We start from the raw sequence: 27,688 nt of genomic DNA, 5'->3' as shown, positions 1-27,688 counted from the left end.
ACAGGGCGGCAAACTATGGTGGAGCGCATGGTGGAGCGCAAGAAGCGAGCGCATGCGCAGTGCGGTGTAGATAGTGTGTGGTAACTGAGGGAATGACCGGGCAGTGAGGACGCACAGGGGAGGGGCCGAGGTGGAACGCAGAATGGAGCGCAGAAGCATGCGCAGTGCAGCGTAGTAGGAGATGTGCGGCGCCTATGTAACGGTGCTGGGCCAGGCAATGATGACGTATCAGGGGGAGGGGGCCAGCGTTGAAAGCATAGAATGCGTGATGTGGAGAAAGGAAATGGAAGGGGTGAATGGAGTAAAAGTAAATGAAAAAGAATAAGGTGATAGAACTAGAGGATGGGTATGGGGTAGAACGGAGAAAAGAACATGAGGATGAATGTAAAAATAATAGAGAAGAGAAGAAGAGAGCATAATGGGGAGAGAGAGAAAAGAGAGGGGGGTAAACAAGGAGGAGAGGGGGGTAAAAAAGGGAAAGAGGGGGTATAAAATTTAAGCCATGGAATGAATGAATGAAATTGAAAGGATCAAGATGAGATGGAAGGGGAAGATAAAGGTCCAAAAATGGCCCAAGTAGAAGAAATAGAGGATAAAAAAGGAAATATAGATATCTCAAGAGATGAAGAACAAGAATAAAGAAGTAAAGAGTAAAAAGTAAAAAGATAAGAATGAAAAGTGATGAAATAAACAGAAAAAAATGAAAAAATATGAAATAAAAATATAGAATAAAAAATAAAAATAAAAATAAAAATAAACAGTAAACAAATGAAGAAGAAAAAATAATGCATAATAAGGATGCATGATGAAAAATAACTAATGAATGAAAATAAAAATTAAAAATAAGTAATAAATGGCCAACAAAAATAACGTAAAATAAAAAATGGTGGGTGAAAAATATGAGATAACCATGAAATAATGATAATGAAATTACTAATAAAAATAATGAAGAAAAAATAAAAAAATGAATGAAAACAAAAATGAAAAGGTGAAAAGTAAAAAATGATGAAAAAAATAAAATAAAAATGATAATGATGATAAGAAAATAAAAAAATAAAAAAATTAAAAAATAAAATATAAAAAAATAATAAAAAAATAAAAAATAAAAACTAAAAAATAAAAGTAAAAATGAAAATAAAGAATCTGGGTACTTACCCCAGTAGAATACCGTAGAGCAATATTCAAGCTACCTGCAAGTAGGGGATAGGTTAATGAGGTCAGAATAGAGAAGGTCGGCATACTCACACCTGCAAAAGATAGTTGAACATAGTGAACAAAATGTACAGTATACACAAGCGTCATATAGACCAGCAGAAGACTCAGCAGGTGAACAGGGGGTCACCTTATGCAGAAGTATTGGATGAAACAGGTCAGATTAGATCAAGTTCCCTATTGAGACCTTTAGGTGTTAATGTCTGTAAGGTAAAGATCCAGTAGGATTCACGTTGGCGTAGTAGTTTTATGTGGTCACCACCACGTCTGGGGCGCTCAACCTGCTCTAACACCTGAAAACGTAGCTGGGATACTGAGTGGTTAGCTGCTACGAAGTGATATGGGAGAGGGAGCCAAGTTTGGACAAAATCCTCACTCCTCTCACCAAAAATATGAGATCCTTCATCCTTGATACGGGCCATTTCCTTCAAATTCTAAAGCAGTTTGCCACCACCCCGCCAGATTGTATTTTGGTCACATTTGACGTAAAGAGCCTTTATACCTCCATTAAACACGATCTAGGTATAGCAGCAGTTAATGATCTTCTCGAGCAATCTGCATTTCCACACCACTCTAAACAGCTTTGCATTGACCTATTATCTTTGATTCTACACAACAATTTCTTTCTATTTGGTGATCAATTTTATCTCCAAACCCAAGGTACAGCCATGGGTGCCAACGTGGCCCCTGCCTACGCCAACACCTATATGGATTCTTTTGAAAAGGAGTATGTGTACAATAACTTTCTGTTTCAGTCGCACAGTCTCTGCTGGCTCCGTTACATAGATGACGTTTTTTGTCTATGGACTGGCCCACAGGATTCCCTTATTGCTTTTTCCGAACAGCTTAACTCAGTCCATGCTGAACTCCAGTTCACATTGAACTTCAGCACATCTCAAATTTCATTTCTAGATACCATGATCATCAGAAGTCCTACGGGTAAACTCAGCACGGATCTGTTTTCCAAACCTACCGATACCAACAGCCTTTTACATTATCAGAGCTGTCACCCACTATCAACTAAAAACAGCCTACCTTGGTCACAGTTTAAACGAGTGGCACGGATTGTGTCTAATCCAGATGTATTACCTACCCGTCTGGATGACATGTCCCTCAAGTTTGCAGCCAGACATTACCCTAGCAGTCTACTTGCCAAAGAGAAACAGTTAGCCCTTGATCCACCCTTGAATTTTATAAAAACAACTAAACCAGAGCGGGTTCCCTTTGTACACACCCACCATCCTGTCATGCCCTTGATCTACAACATCATTCGCAGCCACTGGCCCCTCTTGCACGATGCATACCCACACATCGAGGCATTCCAAATACCGCCACTTATGTGCAAACGCAGGCCTAACAATATCAGGGACCAGGTTGTAAAGGCAGACATAGGTAGCTCCCTTAGGCCACCACGCCAGACCTTCTTGGGCACCGAGAGGCGTGGCACGTATCCATGCCTTAATTGTGCATGCTGCTCTAATGTGATTAAATCCAATACTATCACCCATCCACAGTCTGGCAAACAAATCCCTATTAGAGGGTTTTTCACCTGTGAATCTAAGAACGTGGTTTATACCGTTAAATGCCCATGTGGGCTTCTCTACGTGGGTGAAACCACGCAGCATATTCGTGAACGTATCTCTAGTCACAAGTCCACCATTAGGTGCAAAAAAACTTGGCTCCCTCTCCCATATCACTTCGTAGCAGCTAACCACTCAGTATCCCAGCTACGTTTTCAGGTGTTAGAGCAGGTTGAGCGCCCCAGACGTGGTGGTGACCACATAAAACTACTACGCCAACGTGAATCCTACTGGATCTTTACCTTACAGACATTAACACCTAAAGGTCTCAATAGGGAACTTGATCTAATCTGACCTGTTTCATCCAATACTTCTGCATAAGGTGACCCCCTGTTCACCTGCTGAGTCTTCTGCTGGTCTATATGACGCTTGTGTATACTGTACATTTTGTTCACTATGTTCAACTATCTTTTGCAGGTGTGAGTATGCCGACCTTCTCTATTCTGACCTCATTAACCTATCCCCTACTTGCAGGTAGCTTGAATATTGCTCTACGGTATTCTACTGGGGTAAGTACCCAGATTCTTTATTTTCATTTTTACTTTTATTTTTTAGTTTTTATTTTTTATTTTTTTATTATTTTTTTATATTTTATTTTTTAATTTTTTTATTTTTTTATTTTCTTATCATCATTATCATTTTTATTTTATTTTTTTCATCATTTTTTACTTTTCACCTTTTCATTTTTGTTTTCATTCATTTTTTTATTTTTTCTTCATTATTTTTATTAGTAATTTCATTATCATTATTTCATGGTTATCTCATATTTTTCACCCACCATTTTTTATTTTACGTTATTTTTGTTGGCCATTTATTACTTATTTTTAATTTTTATTTTCATTCATTAGTTATTTTTCATCATGCATCCTTATTATGCATTATTTTTTCTTCTTCATTTGTTTACTGTTTATTTTTATTTTTATTTTTATTTTTATTTTTTATTCTATATTTTTATTTCATATTTTTTCATTTTTTTCTGTTTATTTCATCACTTTTCATTCTTATCTTTTTACTTTTTACTCTTTACTTCTTTATTCTTGTTCTTCATCTCTTGAGATATCTATATTTCCTTTTTTATCCTCTATTTCTTCTACTTGGGCCATTTTTGGACCTTTATCTTCCCCTTCCATCTCATCTTGATCCTTTCAATTTCATTCATTCATTCCATGGCTTAAATTTTATACCCCCTCTTTCCCTTTTTTACCCCCCTCTCCTCCTTGTTTACCCCCCTCTCTTTTCTCTCTCTCCCCATTATGCTCTCTTCTTCTCTTCTCTATTATTTTTACATTCATCCTCATGTTTTTTTTCTCCGTTCTACCCCATACCCATCCTCTAGTTCTATCACCTTATTCTTTTTCATTTACTTTTACTCCATTCACCCCTTCCATTTCCTTTCTCCACATCACGCATTCTATGCTTTCAACGCTGGCCCCCTCCCCCTGATACGTCATCATTGCCTGGCCCAGCACCGTTACATAGGCGCCGCACATCTCCTACTACGCTGCACTGCGCATGCTTCTGCGCTCCATTCTGCGTTCCACCTCGGCCCCTCCCCTGTGCGTCCTCACTGCCCGGTCATTCCCTCAGTTACCACACACTATCTACACCGCACTGCGCATGCGCTCGCTTCTTGCGCTCCACCATGCGCTCCACCATAGTTTGCCGCCCTGTACGCCACTGCCGTTCCTCCTCCCACGCCTTTCCATTTCCTGTACCGGACCTATAACACCCACAGCCACTGGCTTTCAGCACACACCCTTGCCGCCACTCCTGGACGTTGGACCCACAGGTACCACATATGCACAGACGTTTTTCTACAATCTGTCCAGTTTATTGCCATTTCCAACAGCTTCCTCCCTTTTCTTTTGTGCTCCAGCTCTTCCAGGGACCTTACCCTTTATCCGTGCCGTTCCGGATTTTCTAAGTTTTCCTGTTTCATTGGTATGTTTACTTTGACTCTCTGCTATTATCCAGTATTCTACTATTGTGCTGCAGTGCCCTTATTTTTATCCCTCCCTTTCCCTCCCTGCTTCTCCTTTCTGATTCCCGTGCCCTCCAGCCTCAGTGACATGTGCACTTCACTGTGTATCGCTGACTGTTCTGCTATCCAGCTTTTCCATCATTGTGCTGCTGTACCCATATTTTTAGCCCTTCCTACTTACTATTATTGCTTTCTTACTAGTTTCTTTGCTTTCCTCAGGAGCCATCGCGTTCCGCGTTGCTCTCTTCTCTTCCTTCCTGAAGGTCAGGTATGCGTTACACGCTGCATTTATACTGTCTAGAATATGTAATCATGTATTGTCTTATATTTAGATTTACATTGTCTCCACCAGATTATGTTTATCCATAAATCTTATTTGACAACGTTGCCCTCCCTCTTGGCTTCTGCCCCCTTGCTGTGTAGTATCTTTCCGCCATTGCTCCCACACCCTACGGGGCTCCTTGTGTACATATTATGTATATATTGTATATATTGCAATAATGTATGGGGCTCTCTTGTGTATATTTTTCTTATTTGACTAGCCACATATGTATGTCTTTGTTTCATGTATATTTTTGTATTTAATTTCTGTATATTTTCTTATCTGACCAGTTACATATATATAGTTTCTGTTTTTTTGTTTCATGCATGTTTCTAATTTTTGTTTCTGTACCTTTCAGTGAGGTTTGACAAAGGCCCACGTAAGGGTCGAAACGTTACCTCTACAATACCTACCTCTGCAATACTTGAACAATTGATTGTATCACTGTGGTGTCCCCATTAAACTCTTTACACTTATGACGCAAATCTACATTTTGAGTGCGGTTGTTTTCTTCTAAAGTTATCTTTTCAAACTGAGCATGCGCGGAAGAATTTCCCGTCAGGAAAATTCTCTCTCGCTCTCTCTCTTGTTACTATTGATGCTGCCTATGAAGCATCAATAGTAACAAGATATAATGTTAAAAATAAAAAAATCTAAAAATAAAAAATAAAAAAATCGCAATATTCTTACCTTCCGGCGTCCTGTGCAGTGTTACCGATGCTCGTGATGATCCCGGCAGCTAGCGTTCCCAGTAATACATTGCGAAATGACCCGATGATGTCACGGTCTCGTGAGACCACAGGTCATTGCACGCAGCAGCCCACTGGAATTGAACTTGGACTTGTTACTACAATTCTCAATCTCCTTGACCATCAAGAAGTGCTCACCTTTTATTCACACTATCCTATAGACTAAACCTATTGTATTTATCCTAAGGGTACCGTCACACAGTGCCATTTTCATTGCTACGACGGCACGATTCGTGACGTTCTAGCGATATCGTTACGATATCGCTGTGTCTGACACGCTACTGCGATCCGGAACCCCGCTGAGAATCGTACGTCGTAGCAGATAGTTTGAAACTTTCTTTCGTCGTCTAGTGTCCCGCTGTGGCGGTATGATTGCATCGTGTGACACAGGTTGTATACGATGTGCGCACAGTAACCAACGGCTTCTACATCGCAAATGCGTCATGAAATTATCGCTCCAGCGCCGTGTATTGCAACGTGTGACCGCAGTCTACGACGCTGTAGCGATAATCATACGACGCTGCAACGTCACGAATCGTGCCGTCGTAGCGATGAAAATGCCACTGTGTGACGGTACCCTATGTCCTATACCTTTGCTAAACCACTTGCTAAATAAACAGTACTTATCTTATCCCTAATCCAATTCTGTACTTACCCTGCACCCTGCACTACTCACATTACATTAACACTTTAAATTACTTACATGCTGTACATCAGGGGTGTCAAACTGCATTCCTCGAGGGCCGCAACCAGGTCATGTTTTCAGGATTTCCTTGTATTGCACAGGTGATAATTTAACCACCTGCACAGATAATGATTCCTGCACCTTGTGCAATGCTAAGGAAATCTTAAAAACACGCATGGTTTGAGGCCCTCGAGGAATGCAGCTTGACACCCCTGCTGTACATTACCATAACACATTATATAAGACGCACATCACCATTCGCATTACATGTAAAACCGCATGACACTATACGCATAGGGTGATTGTTGTCTTCAGGGGCAGAAACGCAGCAAAACAGTCCATCATTATTACAGAGACTTATGTATCATATACTAGTAGAATTACCTGGCTTCACAGAGTTCTGCTTGGTTTAACTGTTTGTGTATGTTTAAAAACTTTGTTTGCTACTGAACTGAAATGAAGCCAGAATTTTTGAGCTACTATCCACTTTGCTGGAACTGTAAGACGCTTTGTTTATTAAAGCAGGGAAAATACCCAACATCAAAAAAGTTGTTAAAGCTCATCTTGGGAACGTAGCCCTAGAGAGCTGAAACCTGATGTAAAGCTTTACAAAGCACCTGATTTACCTATGACCCAAATTTTCAGTAGATTAGTCTAGTGGTTTAGCCGTAAATTATTACTTGCTTACTTGTTCCATTTTTTTGACGAACATCTTTTAGAATACTTTTGTCTTCCTTTTTTGTCAAATATGTCAATAACGTTAGGTCCTACTGAACTGTAACCTGGTGTAAAACCTTCCGAAGTTCTTGATTTACCTATGTGGCAAATTTGGGACAGATTGGTCCAGTTAATGGACTGTAAATTAATATACAGTATTATATAATGTAGGGTACATTAAATTCTTCATCACCCTAAGACACCAGGAAATTACATGCCACCACCTAACCCACTTTTGACCACAACCATTGCTACATGTTATTGCCATCTATGTAAGGCCGCGTTCACGCATGCAGCATTTGGTCAGTATTTTACATCAGTATTTCTTAAGCCAAAATTGGGAGTGGCTGATAAATGTAGAAGTGGTGACGTGTTTCTATTTTTCTTCTGATTTTTCCACTCCAGGTTTTGGCTGACAAATACTAATCTGAAATACTAACCAAATACTAAAAGTGTGAACATGGTCTAATGGGCAGTAATTCAATTTGAAACCCTCATGTAAATGTCCTCAGTTTGCATAGATAGATTTGACTTGTGAAAGCATACTTGTTCTTTAACCATATATTTCCCCAGTAGACAAACCAGAGGATCCTGATGTCACATTGCTACAACTACTCCCAGTCTCACCTGGTGGTTCCATGGACAATAGTTTGAAAGACTTTAGTCAAGAAGGTGTGAGTCCACCTAGAGTCTCGCACAACTTCCAAAACGGGGAACCGCGATTAGTTCTTTATTATGGACAATTATCCAGGATGCTAGGTCTTCAAGAGCTGCGGTCTCTTCATAATGGTAAGAAAATGCTATATCTTAATGAGTAGAAATTCCAATTTGAAATGACATCTTATTGTATGTTCTAGGGTGCAACAGTCATATGAAAAAGTAAGCAGTAAGCATATGCAGTTCTTCTTATTTTTTACCTTGTGGCATAATGACATTTGTTATTTATTCAAACAGGATATATAGATGGTGGAACTAAACAAAATTAAGTGAAATGACTTCTCAATATTTATTAAGTTATTAAGCCTTTCACGACATTCGTCACACATGTACGGCACTGCGGGAGGTCACTCTGAGTGCCGGTGTGATCAAAAGCGGATGTCAGCACTACAGTTGTGGCCAAAAGTATTGACACCCCTGCAATTCTGTCAGATAATACTCAGTTTCTTCCTGAAAATGATTGCAATCACAAATTCTTTGGTATTATTATCTTCATTTAATTTGTCTTAAATGAAAAAACACAAAAGAGAATGAAGCAAAAAGCAAAACATTGATCATTTCACACAAAACTCCAAAAATGGGCCAGACAAAAGTATTGGCACCCTCAGCCTAATACTTGGTTGCGCAACCATTAGCCAAAATAACTGCGACCAACCGCTTCCGGTAACCATCAATGAGTTTCTTACAATTCTCTGCTGGAATTTTAGACCATTCTTCTTTGGCAAACTGCTCCAGGTCCCTGATATTTTAAGGGTGCCTTCTCCAAACTGCCATTTTTAGATCTCTCCACAGGTGTTCTATGGGATTCAGGTCTGGACTCATTGCTGGCCACCTTAGAAGTCTCCAGTGCTTTCTCTCAAACCATTTTCTAGTGCTTTTTGAAGTGTGTTTTGGGTCATTGTCCTGCTGGAAGACCCATGATCTCTGAGGGAGACCCAGCTTTCTCACACTGGGCCCTACATTATGCTGCAAAATTTGTTGGTAGTCTTCAGACTTTATAATGCCATGCACACTGTCAAGCAGTCCAGTGCCAGAGGCAGCAAAGCAACCCCTAAACATCAGGGAACCTCCGCCATGTTTGACTGTAGGGACCATGTTCTTTTCTTTGAATGCCTCTTTTATTCTCCTGTAAACTCTATGTTGATGCCTTTGCCCAAAAAGCTCTACTTTTGTCTCATCTGACCAGAGAACATTCTTCCAAAACGTTTTAGGCTTTTTCAGGTAAGTGTTGGCAAACTCCAGCCTGGCTTTTTTATGTCTCGGGGTAAGAAGTGGGGTCTTCCTGGGTCTCCTACTATACAGTCCCTTTTCATTCAGATGCCGACAGATAGTACCGGTTGACACTGTTGTACCCTCGGACTGCAGGGCAGCTTGAACTTGTTTGGATGTTAGTCGAGGTTCTTTATCCAACATCCGCACAATCTTGCGTTGAAATCTCTTGTCAATTTTTCTTTTCCGTCCACATCTAGGAAGGTTAGCCACAGTGCCATGAGCTTTAAACTTCTTGATGACACTGCGCACGGTAGACACAGGAACATTCAGGTCTTTGGAGATGGACATGTAGCCTTGAGATTGCTCATGCTTCCTCACAATTTGGTTTCTCAAGTCCTCAGACAGTTCTTTGGTCTTCTTTCTTTTCTCCATGCTCAATGTGGTACCCACAAGGACACAGGACAGAGGTTGAGTCAACTTTAATCCATGTCAACTGGCTGCAAGTGTGATTTAGTTATTGCCAACACCTGTTAGGTGCCACAGGTAAGTTACAAGGGCTGTTAATTACACAAATTAGAGAAGCATCACATGATTTTTCAAACAGTGCCAATACTTTTGTCCACCCCCTTTTTTATGTTTGGTGTGGAATTATATGCAATTTGGCTTTAGAACAATTCTTTTTGTGTTTTTTTTTAAGACAAATTAAATGAAGATAATAATACCAAAGAATTTGTGTTTGCAATCATTTTCAGGAAGAAGCTGAGTATTATCTGACAGAATTGCAGGGGTGTCAATACTTTTGGCCACAACTGTATGAGGTATCGGCGTACTCAGGAGAAATTGCACAACAATTGTATGGTTTATTATCTCCTGTTACCCTTCTAAAAATTAAACATTGGGGCGAAATGAACATTTTTGTGGGAAAAAAAAAAATATTCATTTTTTTCCTTCCACGTTGCTTTAATTCCTGTAAAGCATCTTAAGGGTTAATAAACTTCTTGAGTGTGGTTCTGAGCACTTTGAGGAGTGCAATTTTTCAAATGGTGTCATATAGCCCTCTCAAAATTACTTCAAATGTGATGTGGTCCCTAAGAAGAAAATGGTTTTGTAATTTTTGGGGGAAAAATGAGAAATTGCTGATAAACTTTTAACCCCTCGGAAAAAAAATAAAGATATAAAAATTGAAAGTTTGAAAATTGCTAAATTTTCTAAATTATCGCCAAAAATTCCAATATTTTCACAAATAATCGCAAAAAAATTCAACCTAAATTTACCTCTAACATAAAGTGCAATGGGTCACGAAAAAATAATCTCAGAATCATTGGGATTCGTTGAAGTGTTTCAGTGTTATTACCACATAAATTGATAAGCAATGTACACTGTGGTGTGAATGGGGTTAGCTTTTTGAGCTCTGCTTCTGATTGTGTCTCAACTGCTCCACCCAATAATCTAAGTGATATATCTCTGGAGTCAGGGTCTCTTTTCCTATATTACCCTACTCTCAGATGAGGTAGTAAAAACCGTCTGACAGATTCCCTTTAAAACCCTATAACTATCATAAATCCAAATTATTCTCTAAAGATTTCACGGAACTGCCAAATGGCCGAGGTCAGACCAACACAGTAAGGTCAGAACAGGACTAGAATGCAGGATGATGAAAGAAGTGTTCAATAATTCCAGAAATTCATTACAGGTCCTAGAAGTAACTCTCAACACTGTTAGACTATATTCGCACAATGCATTTTTTCCCTCAATTTTCCAAACTCTTAGTAAAATCACAGCGCATTTACAGTGTTAATAAAGCATCACAAATGCATCAGTGAACACAACCTTATTGTCACAGTGCATTTGAATGCTGAGATTTGTATAACCCCACCCATGCCACAGATTGACAGCTTTTTGTGTACACTGTGCATTGTTCATAGGCATAAAGAAAGCTGCAATCTGTGGTGGGGTGGGGTTATACAGCGCTCATCAATATGGAGGACTACATGGCAGCAGGTTGACTAATCCTCTAATGATAATCTTCTGCTGATAAAATAGCGATTTTATCAAAACTACAGCAAGCAGCCCAGTAAGGAGCTCAGGGTCTTTGTCTCTATATAATGATGCTCTCTGATTAGGTGACAAATTTCCATTAGAAGGGTTGACGCAAATTCATAAATTGGCTGTTTGTTTTGATAAACTGTGAAGAATATTGGAGATATAATTTCATGTCAATCATTTCTATCCTATTTGGCAAGGGATTATAAAACTCCCTCAGGATGTGCAGCTGTAACGGAACACCTTGCTCAGCAGAGAGTCAAGCTTCAAAATGCTGTGAGTGACAGATCTCACACCTTGACCCAGCTAAGGTCAGAACAAAAGGCTTGCTTGCAAAAAAGATACTATGCAGTATAACTGCTTTGTTGAGTCAGCTATGATTTCATAAGCAGAATATAGACTTATTGTACATCCTGGTTACACACCGGTTACATTTTTGAAATTTCTGGACCAGACTGAATGCCTTCCAGAGTCTCGATCTGTTCTAGCACCACAGGGTGGGGTGATACGTAGAAAGGCTAGTAGGACCCAGGTAGCAAAGTTGTGTTTGGTCTCAACAGTTGTCAGGAGCCTGGCTCCATCCAGTGGAGCCAAAACCACCTCCCTAGGACAGTCTATTAGAGAGTCAAAGGGAGGTGATTTAAGTTCAGCCCAGAGAGCATGAAGGGAGTGAGCTAAAGGGGATAAAGGCTAGCGTAAGGGTACCGTCACACAGTGCAATTTTGATCGCTACAACGGCACGATTTGTGACGTTCCAGCGATGCATTTACGATATCGCTGTGTCTGACACGCTACTGCGATCCGGATCCCCGCTGAGAATCGTACGTCGTAGCAGATCGTTTGAAACTTTCTTTCGTCGTCTAGTGTCCCGCTGTGGCGGCATGATTGCATCGTGTGACACAGGTTGTATACGATGTGCGCACAGTAACCAACGGCTTCTACATCGCAAATACGTCATGAAATTATCGCTCCAGCGCCGTGTATTGCAACGTGTAACCGCAGTATACGACGCTGGAGCGATACTTATACGACGCTGCAACGTCACGAATCGTGCCGTCGTAGCGATGAAAATGGCACTGTGTGACGGTACCCTAAGGCCATGTGTCCTCTCTCTCTGTTGTGCTTTGAAAGTGGGGTCCTTGTCGAGTAATGTGCTGTGAAGGAACAAGGAACTTCTGGCAGCCCATTCCCACTGCATCCCAGTGCACATATCATCTAACATCAAACCAGCAATTGACATAATTCTTCTGCTTATATCTTTTTTACTGCCACTGTTTGTAATTGCATATCTGACCATTGTATATGTATAACCATCATGTATATAGTGTATTGTCTAGTGCCCTTAAGGCGACTAAATATGTAATTTAACCTTGGACTGCTCTTTTATCTCAATGTACAAGTCTGTTTCTTGATTAAACTTTCCATGTTACCAGGACCAGCTTCTAGCCCAATATAATCCTGTTAACGGACCGGGCTTATATATCGAGGAACTGATGGCAGTCCGGGCTGGCAGTGCTCTGTTTCACTGTTGCTAGTGAAAGCCTTTCAGGGTTGTAGAGAGTATGGTCCCACGTCATGCTAGTCTCAGCCTTTCAGGGTTGTAGAGAGTATGGTCCTACATCAGCGACTGCGTGGGCCACATCCTCTCACTCACCGTACCTCCATAGTCCCATGTGAACAGGGGGTGTCTGTGTAAAACTGAGCCAAGCTGACCTTCCATGTCCCCAGGGGGTGCGGGAAGTCACGTTGGTGCAAGTGGAGAGGCCACACTATGCGATCCTTCTGATGTAATAGTGACATCAGGCAGGGTCTTGCGGTGTGGGTTCATCACACAAGCACTTTACAATTTACTTATTAAAAATCCTCTCGAAGAATGGAGATTTTTTGTAATTTTTAAAAGTGTACAACTTGTTCACTAGTTTGCTGGACATCCTCCTGTGCCAGCCTGGCCAGTTACCTAGGCAGGGAGTGCACAAAATGAGCAGGCTCCATGCTTTAGAGGATTCTTCCTTGCTTCACTCTTAAAAGGGAACCTATCACCCCCAAAATGGCTGGTGAGGTAAGCTCACCGGCATCAGGGGCTTATCTACAGCATTCTGTAATGCTGTAGATAAGCCCCCGATGTTACCTGAAAGAGGAGAAAAAGATGTTAGATTATACTCACCCAGGGGCAGTCCCGGTGCGGTCAGGTCGGATGGGTGTCTCCGGTCCGCTCCGGCGCCTCCCATCTTCATTCCATGACGTCCTCTTCGGGTCTTTATGCCGCGGCTCCGGCGCAGGCGTACTTTGTCTGCCCTGTTGAGGGCACAGCAAAGTACTGCAGTGCGCAGGCGCCGGAAAGGTCAGAAAGGCCCGGCGCCTGCGCACTGCAGTACTTTGCTCTGCCCTGAGGGCAGACAAAGTACGCCTGCGCCAGAGCCGTGGCGTAAAGACCCGAAGAGGACGTCATGGAATGAAGATGGGAGGCGCCGGAGCGGACCGGAGACACCCATCCGACCTGACCGCACGGGACCGCCCCTGGGTGAGTATAATCTAACATCTTTTTCTCCTCTTTCAAGTAACATCGGGGGCTTATCTACAGCATTACAGAATGCTGTAGATAAGCCCCTGATGCCGGTGAGCTTACCTCACCAGCCATTTTGGGGGTGATAGGTTCCCTTTAACCTAACAGGATTACAAGCTAAAGCCAGCTTCAGTCCCCCTATGCATTTCCCATGCTCCAGGGGCAAAGTTGGCAAAGAGCACAGTTGGGACCAGCAGTACAATCATGCCTCTGTTCCAAACTGTCAATTTTCAGGTTTACCCCACTTCTGGCAAAGCATGAAGTCTGGAGCGGTGAGCTCCTGAAAGTGCATCCTGAAACAACACCAAGTCTACTCAAATTATGTATTTATGGGAGGTATAGAAGCAGGAGGGAAGGAAGTGAGTTTTGCATGCAAATAAACTTGATAGCACAGATGAAAAAAAATTCTATGGAGGAGTGGCAAAAAAAACCCCCATTCGGTGTGGGATAAAAGATAGCAATATATGATAGACTGATAAGTTATATACTATAGACACGTATAAGAAGCGCACACTTAAAGCTCTTTCTGCTTGAGGAGGTAGAAACAACCAGGTGTTAAAAGGTTTTAGATATTGTAGGTGAAATTAGTATGTTCATAAAAACAAAAAATGGAATGTCAGTGATTTGTTTGATTAGTAAAGCCTAGTTGTTGCCATATTTTTAACTACTCTTTAATCTTTATATCCTTTATTCTTTTAAGTCAAATATTAATATGTCTACATATGTTAAACATAAAAATGTACTTACTTAATCATTTGACTGTATATATTTTAAATAGAGCCTTTCATCAGTTTTAGCATGTTCTACTGGCTGCATCATATTTTAATAGCAACAGGGCTCAATAAAACATCTTATTTTTTTATATTTCTTATCTCTCTCTGTTGCGGAGATATTAGCTTGTAAAGTTTAGGTTATTATTTATGATTACCCTATTGTGGCCTTACCACAGATTCTTCTCTAAAAGTTCAGGAAAGCCAAGTTACCAAAACAGCAGATTCTTGATAAAAAAAACTTGTTCTTTATTTCGTGTCAGTTAAGGGTTGAATGAAATCTTTGAGGTCTTGGAAAAGGCCAGCTATGGCCGAAACGTTGCCTGCTGTGTCCTCCTGTGATGTTTTTAACTGACATGGAATAAAGAACAAGTTTTTTTTATCAAGATCCTGCTGTTTTGGTGCCTCGGCTTTGCTGCACTTTTGGTACTCAGCTCTACTGCACTCTGCACAGTAGCTGCTGAGATCATGGCTGAGAGCTTGGTTGTCTATCATTACAAATAGAAGAAAAAAGTATAATCTGCTAACATTCTAGGAATGTGTTCTTTTCCCCCCACCTTCCTCTTTTTTGACACCTCCTGCTTATGATTGGTCAACATCATGCAGGGGGAAAAGTACACCTCCCCCAGAAACGAATCTCTGGTAACACTCCGTTGAGCTTATCATGAATTATAAACTAAACTTTACAAGCTAATATCCCCACAGCAGAGAAGAGAAATGGAAATATATATATATATATATATATATATATATATATATATATATAACTCAGCTCTGCAGCCACTACTCCTGTTTATTATGCTAATATCTAATGTGATATTTTTAATTTATAATTTTCTTCTCTATTGTTTGTGTTTGACAGAAAAGGATGGAGTGTCAAGTAAACGGATAAAACATGGCACCAATTTTCATAGCTTGGCAAGGGATTTAGAGGAAAGGGGGACCAGACTTTCAGAAGAAGAAAAATCAAGACTAGTTGACAAAACTGACAATGAAGCTGATAAGAAAGATTTCTTGTTGGGAATGACCTCTGGATTTAGAAATGTGGTATGGAAAAGGGTAAAGGCTGAATTACAAGAGGCCAAGAGGAGCGCATTTACAGAAGTGAACAGAATGAGGGGTGCTGGAGATCGAAGAGGTAGTGCCTTCTCACCTGTGCCTAGTAGAATGGGATGTAAAATAAACACCACATTCAGGTCTGGAAAGAGTTTTAGAATCAATGACTTAAGAAATTCTGAGGATATACCAGTGGGCCATGGATATAATAACTTTTTAACACAACATGAATACGCAGCATTTCCTAATTCTTTGGCCATCCTTCCTCTTTCGGAGTTGTGGCCTAAATGTGAAACACCATCATCACCACAGGTCCTGCCACCAACATTCACAACCCTAGGATCTACAGCACAGATCTGGTGTGCCAAATGCAGACTCTCTTTCCACATGACCTCAGATTTGGTCCTACACATGAGATTGCGACATAAGAAGGAGGCAGGATTTGAAATCCAAAGCAAAAGACCAAGAGAACTACAATTATCGTGTCCCGTTTGTTATGCCTACTTCAGGGAGCGCCATCACTTGTCCCGTCACATGACCTCCCATTGCTAATACTAGTATTATAAAAGGAACATCCATAAATTCTTTGTCTTATGTTGATGCTGGCTTTTAGACAAGTGTTAACATGTATTGCCCTGTTTATTTTTAGGCTATATTCACACGATAGGTTCCAGATGCGATTATTTTATGCAGTAAAATTGCAGCGCTACTTTAAAATTTAGTCCTTGGTTACAATGTGAGTATCATCCCCTTTTCCTATTTAAACATGTGGCCTATTTAGGGTCCTCAGGACACAGCTTTTGTATTATTTTGCATGAACATCGCCTGATCACAGCACTTAAATGACCACTGAATGGCTGTATACAAGCCGATTGGTTGTTGTTTCATGGCCTGTTTAAATAGGGTGACCAGACTTCTATGTGCACAGAACATCAGGTTATCACACCAGGACAATATGCTGCAGATACCAATGATTTTACACTTGCTCAAAATTTGTAATCCGTAATCCATCCAAATTATGTGTAATGACACCAATAGTGTCACTGGAGAAGCCTAGAGGCACTATCAGTGGGCACGGGAATGAGCGCAGGGAGTGGAGGAACAAGGCATGCAGTGCGCAAGGACCTGAGACTAAGCAGTGAACACAGGACCTGGAACTAACCAGTCACGTGATAACAGGGGGTGGAGTCACCGCGCATGCGGCCAGGGAAAGCAGCTGGGAGCGTGGAGTACAGGGCACAAAACGTAAACGTAATCAAAGGAGAGCCGAGGATCAAAAGCCAGATGAGAGCGTGGTACCTAGGGATAAGACAGAGAGTAAACCGAGATGAGCCAAAGGGGTCAGATAACCAGGAAGGACAGGGCAGTACAAATGCAGGATACAGAGGCAAAAGACAGGAGGCAAACCAGATTATACACAGCAAAAGCTCACATGCACAGAGGCACAACGATTACGGACGAGTAACCTGGGTCAGCAACCACAAACCGAGTATACGGAAGTATAACCGACACCAAACCCAGGAACTACCAACATTAAATAGCTGCCCCAGAACTAAAGAGAGGCGGACTAGAATTAACCCTGACCTGAGCAGGATGGAGGCAGAGTCAGAGTCATGACATTATGTCAATGTTTTAAAATACTTACCGATCGCAGACTAACCCAACTTTCAGGCCTGCTCCTGTCCTCTTCTGGTCCTAGTCTGAAATCAGACTAGCAGGGTCAAACAGAAGATTGTCTGGACCCAAAATTGTTTTCTCAATATAGCTCTAAGGAGTCTCAATCTTAGTCTCATAGATTTAGGTCTCATGCAGATGATGGTGCAAAACGGTTCGATCTTGGACTGGCCATGGCCCTCACGACCCGAGCATAACAGGCTCATAGAAATACGTAAAGCTGTCATGCTCCGGTCAGAAGACGATGGGCAGTCCGTGAATTAAGGTTCAATGTTGGACCAATTTGCACAGACATCTGCATGAGCCCATACACTGGGAAAACAGTTACTGCTCCACACAGTAGACTCTGTATGAAGTAGCAAAACTACAGAATGGTCACATAGGACCAGAGCAGTACTGGAAACTGGAAAGGATGGTCATTAGTAAGTCTTAATAGACTTACACACCATTACACAGCCACATTGTCGATGTGATGTCAGTGCCACAACCAATGCCAGAAACAGGAACTGCTCCATAGACGGACCCGAGGATGGTTAGTAAAGCTCTTTTTGTTTTATAACAAACTGCATCTGGGATGCAACATTTTCTGAAAGAGCACAACCTCTTTAAAGGGAACCTGTCACCCCCAAAATCGAGGGTGAGGTAAGCCCACCAGCATCAGGGGCTTATCTACAGCATTGTGGAATGCTGTAGATAAACCCTCGATGAACCCTAAAAGATGAGAAAAAGAGGTTAGATTATACTCACCCAGGGGCCGTCCTGCTGCGGTCCGATCCGGCATTCCAAAATGCTGTAGATAAGCCCCTGATGCCAGTGGGCTTAGCTCACCATCGATTTTGGGGGTGACAGGTTCCCTTTAAGGGATATTCCAGTGTACAAGCAAGAAACTTAAAAGAAGGCTGCATGGTCAAAACACGCAGCATAAGTGTACAAGACTAATATTATATCCAAAACATGACTTTTTTGTCACACTGTTACTCCATGTATTCTGTATCTCAGAGCAGCAAGAGTTGGTTTGGCTACAGCAGCAGCTCGTGTGGGTACTAATCCACAGTTCCCATCAGGCATTTCTGATATTTATTGCAGGATGTTCTTCTCCTGTAGCTGCTGAAGAGCAATCCCTACCATCTTGTGCATTTCATATTGTCTTTCCTACAATTCCACCCTCCTATAACTCCTAAATTGAGCATCCTCGACCAGCAAATTAAAGTGAAAGGTCGTAACCCTATGCATGTAGTTATAAACATATTGTGGGCCAGTTAGTGGTAACAATAAGGTGCACACTGTCCCAGACATGCTATAGTGCCCCAAAACAACAGTGAAACTAGGATTTGATAATCTTGAATTGTATTGCTGGCACTGAACCCAGAAACAGATGATGCAGGTACATAGAGATATATCTGTACTTAGCAGTTTATTTCAATGTTTCTGTATTCTAGATGTGAAGAAAACGTCAGATTGTTTTGTTCCTTTAAAACTAAGAAAAAATAATAAAGAAACAATTACAAAGATGTAATTTTCTCTTTGTGAGTCTCCCAGAAAATTAAACTCAAAACCTCTATAATTCAATACAACGGCTAAAGTTTTGAGCCACAGGCTGCAGTGATGTCACAAGAGAATCTTGTATACTTTGAACTGCATTGCACAGAGATACATCTGTTCATAGCACTGAACTTCTATGTCCCTGTATTCTAGAGGGACCAGGTACGGACTGGGGCTGAAATTCAGCCCTGGCATTTGAAAACACACAGGCCCGTGCCATCCCCGTCCCTAAGCACCAGATGGGATATATTACTAATATTACCCTGGATGGAGGAGAGGAAGGTTTACTACATGACCAATGTTTATAATGATACCCGTGGCTGACTGGGGTAAGTGACGGAGTCAGCAACTTTGTGCTCCATCACAACTCAGTATGGGAACACTGATTCTTTTAACATCATAGCAGACAAGGCAGCCCACAACCAGACAGGCCCTTCTGGCATTTGCCAGAATTGCCAAATGGCCAGTCCGGCCCTGAGAGGGACAATAAAGGAAATATATTGTTTTCTTGCTATAAAATAACTAAATAACTAAAAAATAAAAAAACAATAATGTCATATTTACTGTGCTTTTTTAAAAAATAACAAACATCACAAATCAGCAAATAACATGTGCATATTTGATGTCTCTCTAATTGTAATGACCCACAAAACACAGCAATTTGATTATTTATGGTGATTGGTAAATGGTGTGAAAAAGGCTTGATTGTTTTTTTCTTTATTAAACCCATAAAGGACGTGATAACGTAAAAGCTGCATTTTTTTCTGCTGCTTTTTTCTGTATGTGTCCACATCACATGACGCAATAACAATCTCCTTTGATTTAATAAATGTTTCTTTTATGCATTTTCTCCCTTATTTGATGTGTTTTTGGTGCAAATCTGAATCTGTGTATTCAATGCTTTTTTAATACTTAAAGCTTTTAAAGCTGTGATTCTGCGCTTAAAAATGCAATGGCTTTTTATTTTTTAACCTGCGTTTTTTTCAGGCTCTCTATAGAGGCATATAGAGGACAAATACTCTAATACCACACAGTTCAGCAGCATCTTTGATGCACCAAGGAGGATGTTCTCATTGAATCAGAAGATCCACTTTACTTGGACATTTAGGCTGTGTTCACATGTAGCGAAAGTGCTTCTTTTTTATGCTGGGTTTTTTTTGCACAGAAATTCTGCTGTGGAGCCTAATAAAAACCACATGTTTAAAACTGAAGTTACATTTTTAAGTACAGAATCAAAGCTTTTCTAAACTTTAAAAATCACTTAAAAACGCAGCTTCACGTCTGTACTAGAAACTCAATAAATAAGAGGAAAAAGGCATAGAAAATGCAGCAGTAATCAAAAAAGATTGTTATTGTGTAGTTTGGTGTGGACACCTGCAGAAAACAAAAAAACACAGTTTATGCAACATGTGAACACGGCCTTACAGACAAAAACAAGCCAGATATCGTATAGAGAAGCTCACATCAAAATGAGAAAGTTCTGGATGCTACGACTATGATAGAATGAACAAATATTAAATCCATATGTCCCAATTTCTGACTACTGATGAGCATGACGTAGAGATGACTGTGTGTCATCCCTGGCTAATAAAAAGCCTTTCCAGTGACGTTGGAAGTTAAGAGATTTGTGCGTCTCCTGTCAAGCCACTGGGTACCCTGATGCTGGACTGGAGTCCCATAAACTGATTCGCTCATGTCTAGTCCCAACTATCATAGATACATCGTACAGTCCTGGATTTGGGTCTTCGGCCTGCAGTCTCGGGCGACTGCTGAATGTCCCTCACTGCCACCAACCCTCCAACATCTCCTCCTGCCAGGGTAGAAAGTAATGGTAAATGGACATGGATTCGGGTGTGGCCAGTGGTGTGGCCAAAATTTGCTGTGGCATGCTATGTTTGCTGCATAATTCATCCATCTGTCTGTTCTTCAAAAGTTGGGAGGTAAGGATAAGCAGTTAATCTGCAGGTTAATAGAATTTTAAACCCATGTGGTTGTGGCACCCCAGGAGTTTGGGTACCACAGTGGCGCTGCCCTCCTCTCGGGGAGGGTAATGCCATGCCTGGAGACAGGAGGGATCCCTTTGACAGGTATTCAGCACATACAACACTGTTCTGACTCCAGGCCAGAAGGGGGATCTCTACACCGGACTTCAGGAGAGCTGCTCTCTCTGGTCAGGAGGAGGAGTCAGTTGCTAGGCAGTTGCTAGGCAGTTGGAGTTAGACAGTTGGCATTTGGTAGCAGACAGTCAAGGAGGACGGAGGAACTTAAGAACTAGATGTGTGCTGCTATTGAGTCCCTCTGAGCTACAGCGCAGGAGCCAGGCACCGGGAGCCCAAGGTCGTGAGGAACTACAGGTCCCAGAGCAGAACCGGAGGGCAGGAAGCTAAAAGTGACCTGCCCACATAATACCTGAGGTACAGCAACAATTAGAGCCCGGAGTCACTGGATACAGCGACCCCAAGAGATGGCTCAAGTTGTCTACCATGCAGGGACTGTCCCAGGACAGGGAGTAACCGAGACCTTGTTAGACAACCACAGGCAGCAAGTGACTAGAGAGCAGCGCATAGTGGAAGACTCCCAAACTGACCTGACAAAGGGATTTCCACGTGTCTACAGGATGCCTGGACTCCATCAACACCTGTTGCCGGTACCCTGGACTGAGGCTATCTAACACCAGTAAGCCAGGTAAAGACTGCAACCCTGTGTCCTCCGTTTATTTGCTGCCAATCACCATCCCTGCCAAATACACCGGGAGCCCTGGGGACCCCGCTTCACCTGTGGGAAGCGACACCATCTTTGCTGCAGCACCATCACCCCCAGAGGACCCCTTTAAGCAGCTTCGGTCACCTCTGACTGAAAACAACAGGTGGCATCACGAACTTTCATTATTTCCACAACCCCTTTAAAGACCGTCCCTTTTTACTTGGGCGCCCAGGGCCACGGACCCGGTCGCTGCCACTGTGACCACCCCTTTAAGGCCGGGATCACACATACGCGAGATACGGTCGAGTCTCGCAGGTGAAAACCCTCCTCTGGCACCAGCACTTGGGAGCGGAGCGTGCAGCTCCATGTATTGCTGTGCGGCTGCACGCTCCGCTCCGGAGTGCCGGCGCCAGAGGAGGGTTTTCACCTTTGAGACTCGGCCGTATCTCGCGTATGTGTGATCCCAGCCTAATTGCGACCGGACCCGGTACCGACTATCCCCACTTCCCTGGTGGGCGACTCATGGCCACTGCACTGAAAGCCCAGCTACTAGGAGGGAATGAGCTATGACTGGAAGCCGAAAGTTGACTGGAGGAACAAAGCTAATTTCCTCCTGGTAGCTGGGCTTTCAGTGCAGTGCCCGCAAAGGTTTACAATGCTATTAACCTGCAGATTAGCCCCATATATGCAGGTTAATAGTGTTTTTTTACATGACAGGTTCCTTTTAACTTTTTCCACACCTTGGACGTATTGAGTATGTCCTGGATGGGAAGTGCATCCAGTCGATTTTGTGTGCACAGCAGCTCTGTGTATGCGATCGCCTGCGGGTGTTCAGGTAATATAGCTGACACCCGGCACTCACTGAAAGGAGCAGTGCCCACACCATTCCGGGCAATTTAACCCCCTAAATACTGGAAACGATATCGATCTCAGCATGTGGAAGGCAGAGGGAAGGAGCCCCCTCTGCCCTCCAATCGAGGGGGCCTGATTGTTGCCATGATGACCCAATGTCGTCATGAAAATAAAATACACTTTGCTATCACCATGTCTGGAATCACAAGTCCCATAAAACTTTCACACTAGTTAATCCCTTCAGTGAAAAGCGTAAAAAAAAAAATGAGCAGCATAAAACGAGATCAAAAAGACAAATGTAAATAAAAATGGTATCACTAGAAATGTCATCTTGTCCTGTAAAAAACAAGCCGCAGTACAGCTTCATCAGCAGAAAAATAGTTAGTTTTCAGATTAGTGCTGCTAAAGTACCGTAATTATTTTTTTCTATAAAGTACTTTTTGTGTAAAAGCAACAAAACATTAAAAAATGACATAAATGTGGTATCGCTGTAATCGTACTGACCCGAAGAACAAAACTGTCTTATCAATTTTACCACATCTGGAATGGCATAAATCCCCCCTCCCCCCAAAAAAACAATTCCTGAATTGCTTGTTTTTGTTCATTCTGCCTTGCAAAAATCGGAATAGAAAGCGATAAAAAAAAGTCATGTGCAACAATAAAGTCGTATAATCTCTTAAACCGCACGAGGAAGAGCATAAAAATAAATAAAACCAATTCTGCACATGCTGTTGATTTTTTCAATTTGCCTTCCAAAGATCGCAGTAAGGCTTGGCGCACATTTATCCTGTGCTCTACGCTGTTACGTAAAAATCTCTGAAATATGTGATTCAGACAGAACCCTCGGCGAAAGATGCCCTGAGCCAGTTGGAGACACTGTGGACATTGTCTGTCCTAATCAGTGTCCGTCTTCTTAGGCATGCATAAAGGTGCAATAGGCCACAGCTCTATGCACCTCTGAAAAAAACGACAACACTGATTAGAGGCCAGACGGAGTCCAGAATAATGTTGCTGCCTCATTATAGTGAATGGATCCATCGTGGGTTTCATCTGAATCATGTCACTCAAAAATTTACATGGAAACCCCAAAGTAAGTGGTCAGCGTAGAGCGCCGGATAAATGTGATCCCAAACGTTATGTAAAATGTTCCCAATAAAAGCTTCAACTTAATATACAAAAAAAGCACGTCCCAACTTAGGTTTGTCATCTGTTAACGGAAATATAGGGGGCTTCTACATTACTGATAGTACAAAGGCTCTGGACAAGCACTATGGCTCCTTGCCCCCCAAAAAGAAATCCAACAAATTCTGTGCTCGCAAATCCAAATGCCCCCCTCCCTTCTGAGCCCCATAATATGCCTAAACCACATTTAGCGTCCACATGTTTGACATTTCTGTAGTGATGAGAGCCCGCCTAATTTATGGGTGTATGTCTCCAAAAGCATGAGCTGGGCACTACCACGTACTAGTCAGTACAGTGTACTTGACACTACAACGTACTTGGGACTAAAATGTACAGGGGACTACAACATACTGGGGACTGCAATGTGCTGGGCACTACAAGAGCAGTTTGTAATTTTCACTCAGCAACATTCACTGCTGCTTGTTTTTGGAAAACACCCATGGGAGTCAAAATCGTTCGTCACTATACCTATAGAAAAATTCCAAAATAACTTCAAAAATGGGGTCACTTGAGGGGATATTTTGCTCTTCTAGCACTTAGGATCGCTGTATATGACATTTCTGTAGCGATGAGAGCCCACCTACTTTACGGGTGCATGTTCCCAAAAGCATGAGCTGGGCACTACCACGTACTAGTCAGTACAACGTACTGGACACTACAACGTACTGGGGACTGAAATGTACAAGGGACTACATCATACTGGGCGCTACAGTGTGCTGGGCACTACAAGAGCAGTTTGTAATTTTCACTCAGCAACATTCACTGCTGCTTGTTTTTGGAAAACACCCATTGGAGTCAAAATCGTCACTATACCTGTAGAAAAATTATGAAATAACTTCCAAAATGGGGTCACTTGAGGGGATATTTTGCTTTTCTAGCGCTTAGGATCGCTGTATATGGAGTCCGCAAACTATTCTAGAAAAATCTGTTCTCGAGGAGGCAAATAGCTCTCCGTCCCTCCCGAGTGTTGCCGTATGACTAAGCAGTGCTGTACAGCCACATATGGAATATTGCCACATTCAGTAGAAATTGTGGGACACATTTTGGTACCATTTTTACCCACTTCCCCTTGTAAAAATGTAAAATCTGGGGCTAAAAGTACATTTTAATGGTAAAACTGTAATTATTTTTTCTTCACTTCCCATTCGTATAAAATTCTGTGACACACACGTGGTGTCAATATGATCACTGCATCCCTAGATGAATTCATTGAGAGGCGTAGTTTGTAAAATGGGGTCACTTATGGGGGGTTCTGTTGTTCTAGTACCTCAGGGGCTCTACCCGTGGGTTGTGGCACACTCAAACTATAACAGTAAAATCTGCACTATAATATGTCGCTATTTCCCTTCTGAGCTTTGCACTGTGCTTGAAAAGTATTTCCCTATTTTTACAGAAAACTGAGGTCCATTTTTTCTTATGAGCTGTTAGAAAAATTAAAAACGTGGGGCTAAAAGAACATTTTAGTGGTAAAAATATAATTTATTCTTTTTTCACCGTCAAATGGAATTTAAATTCTGTGAGGCACATGTGGTGTCAATGTAAGAGGGTGGTGCTGTTATGCATAATAAGAAACACGCTGTCACTTTAAGAGGCTGCACCCCCCTTTGTCTATGTGATGGTATGTTCTGTGGTTCTCCCCTGCTCTTGTTTTGCTATGGACTGCTCAGGGCTGAGTGAAGAGGTGGAGCTGTAGCAGCGTGCAGGAAGAAGTCTCCAGAGGGAAGATAGAAAGACTGTGTGTTGTGTTCCGTCCTGTTTTGCAAGGAAGAGACTTTGGCTGCAAGAAAGATTACACAGCTTGAGATGAACTGTGTTTGTCAGATAGACTTTCCCGTTTACAGCAAAGAGTGGCTGTTCTGCGCTGGTTGGTGAAGCCACGAAGATACTTGAAAGGGGACTTAAGGTACCGTCACATTAAGCGACGCTGCAGCGATAGCGACAGTGATGCCGATCGCTGCAGCGTCGCTGTTTGGTCGCTGGAGAGCTGTCACACAGACCGCTCTCCAGCGACCAACGATGCCGAGGTCCCCGGGTAACCAGGGTAAGCATCGGGTTGCTAAGCGCAGGGCCGCGCTTAGTAACCCGATGTTTACCCTGGTTACCAGCGTAAAAGTTAAAAAAACAAACAGCACATACTCACCAGCGCGTCCCCCAGCCTCTGCTTCCTGACACTGACTGAGCTCCGGCCCTAACAGCACAGCGGTGACGTCACCGTTGTGCTTTCACTTTCACTTTAGGGCCGGCGCTCAGTAAGTGTCAGGAAGCAGACGCTGGGGGACGCGCTGGTGAGTATGTGCTGTTTGTTTTTTTAACTTTTACGCTGGTAACCAGGGTAAACATCGGGTTACTAAGCGCGGCCCTGCGCTTAGTAACCCGATGTTTACCCTGGTTACCAGTGTAAAATATCGCTGGTATCCTTGCTTTTGCTGTCAAACACGGCGATACACGGCGACCTAGCGACCAAATAAAGTGCAGACTTTCTAGCAGCGACCAGCAATTTCACAGCGGGATCCAGATCGCTGCTGCGTGTCAAATACAGCGATATCGCTATCCAGATCGCTGCAACGTCACGGATCGCTTGCGATATCGCCTAGTGTGACGGTACCTTTACAGTTTCCAGGAGCAAGGAGAAGACCACGCTTAGCAGAGCTGATAGGAATCCGTGCGCACCACCGTTGTGGACTTTTGGGGGCCCCCTGGGACTGGACCTGTGTCCCCAACATCACCGTGAGTCTGTTCCTGCCTGGTGCACCAGTTAGGGTCTAGTGCAGGCTACAGTAGCTAGAGCATGGTATCCGTGTGGCCTGCTTAGTAGAGGCCAGGGAGGTTATATGCAGAGTAGCATTGAGATATATATGTTTTATTGTGTAAAGTTGCTGGTGAGATAGATTCTGAGTTTATGATTGTTGAAGCACTGTGCGGTTATATAGACAAGTTGACTCATGTGCATTATCTTTTGCTATTGTAAATCCGCTTTTGCATCTTCCATGTCCCCTCCATTCCCTGTCTCCCAATAAATCTATCCTTTGTTGATTGCACCTCGTCTTGTGTACAGTAGTCTCCTGCACCGTGGTGGTCCCCGGGCCATCGCTTCAAGTGGCGCTGCGAGCAGGGTCCTGTCACTAAGATGGAGGCAGCAGACAGCAATGGCGGGAATGCTAACATTAATGGGGATGCTGTGGGCATTGGTGGAACCCCTGCAAGGACACTCCCTATGGGCACCATATTTAGTGTGCTCCCAAAATTTGACGGCAAGAATATGCCACTGTCCGACTGGGTGTCTCGGCTGCAATGCACCCTGAAGATTTATAACATAAGCCCAGTCCTTGAAGTGGACATTGCTTTAACTGCCTTAGAGGGGGAAGCCCGCAGAAACGTCTGCCTACAACCAGAACTCACCCGCAGTACCCTGAAGGAGCTAGTGAAGTTCTTGGAAGAGATCTACGGTGAGACCGCTAGCGCGGGACATCTTCGCGCCAAATTTTTCTCTAGGCTGCAGCGGGAAGAAGAAGGAATTTCTCAGTATGCAACAGTACTGCAAGAAGTGTTCGAAGAGGTGCAGAGAAAGGAGGCAGATGGACTTGGCGGCATGGGCTCTAAACACCGGATACTCCGGGAGCAATTCATTCTGGGACTACACAGTACATCCTTGAGGAGAGCACTGTCAGAACGGGTCCGGGCAGACCCGGCCCTTACGTTTCGTCAAGTCCTGGCGGAAACAGTGGCCCGAAGTAAAGAAGAAAGCTATGCGTCTGGAGTGATGCGTGTCCAGAGCACCAATGCCAGAGGGGACCCAAACCCTCAAGAAGTGCTGGTCCAGGTAGTGCAAGATTTGCAGCGGTCCCTTGTGAACGTACAAGAGAAACTGACCCAGATGGAGCGGAGAGTGGGGGAACTACAAGAAACTGGCCCACCATACTCATACAACCATTCTTCGGCCCGATCGACAAGGGATCAGTGGGAACAAGCCCCCTCCCGTCAGACATCGGCGGCCCGAGGACAGGCTGGAAGTACCCCTCGGCGAGGGGGAGGCGTTCAATGCTGGGAGTGTAGAGGACGGGGGCACCTCGCCAGAGACTGTCGGAACTATACTCAAGGCCAGTGGAAGCCGCCGTTAAACTACCAACC

The 27,688-nt window shown here is 42.8% G+C and overlaps 1 protein-coding gene and 1 long non-coding RNA gene across 3 annotated transcripts in view; both read left to right on the top strand.

The window, feature by feature from the left end:
- The window catches only part of LOC143764989 (uncharacterized), a 195,052-nt gene extending 175,959 nt beyond the window's left edge, over window positions 1–19,093 (top strand). Inside the window, exons 3-4 of the long non-coding RNA XR_013213308.1 lie at window positions 7,823–8,035; window positions 15,414–19,093. This is a non-coding gene — a long non-coding RNA (uncharacterized LOC143764989). The remainder of the gene's footprint in view (window positions 1–7,822; window positions 8,036–15,413) is intronic.
- On the top strand, window positions 1,812–5,614 carry LOC143768963 (uncharacterized). Of its 2 annotated transcripts, none has more exons than XM_077257572.1 (3): window positions 1,812–3,301; window positions 4,993–5,036; window positions 5,454–5,614. In XM_077257572.1, the coding sequence occupies exon 1, from the start codon at window positions 1,881–1,883 to the stop codon at window positions 3,084–3,086; it is 1,206 nt and encodes a 401-aa protein (XP_077113687.1). In that variant the 5' UTR covers window positions 1,812–1,880; the 3' UTR covers window positions 3,087–3,301; window positions 4,993–5,036; window positions 5,454–5,614. The 2 variants fall into 2 exon arrangements, with proteins under 2 accessions (XP_077113687.1, XP_077113686.1); XM_077257571.1 differs by having other exon boundaries at window positions 4,993–5,041.
- Window positions 19,094–27,688: the final 8,595 nt, after the last annotated feature.

The sequence above is a fragment of the Ranitomeya variabilis genome, chromosome 4, assembly GCF_051348905.1.
Source record: "Ranitomeya variabilis isolate aRanVar5 chromosome 4, aRanVar5.hap1, whole genome shotgun sequence".
Lineage (NCBI taxonomy): Eukaryota > Metazoa > Chordata > Amphibia > Anura > Dendrobatidae > Ranitomeya > Ranitomeya variabilis.
The sequence above is the reverse complement of the archived record's forward strand: the minus strand, read 5'-3'. Positions and strand labels throughout refer to the sequence as shown.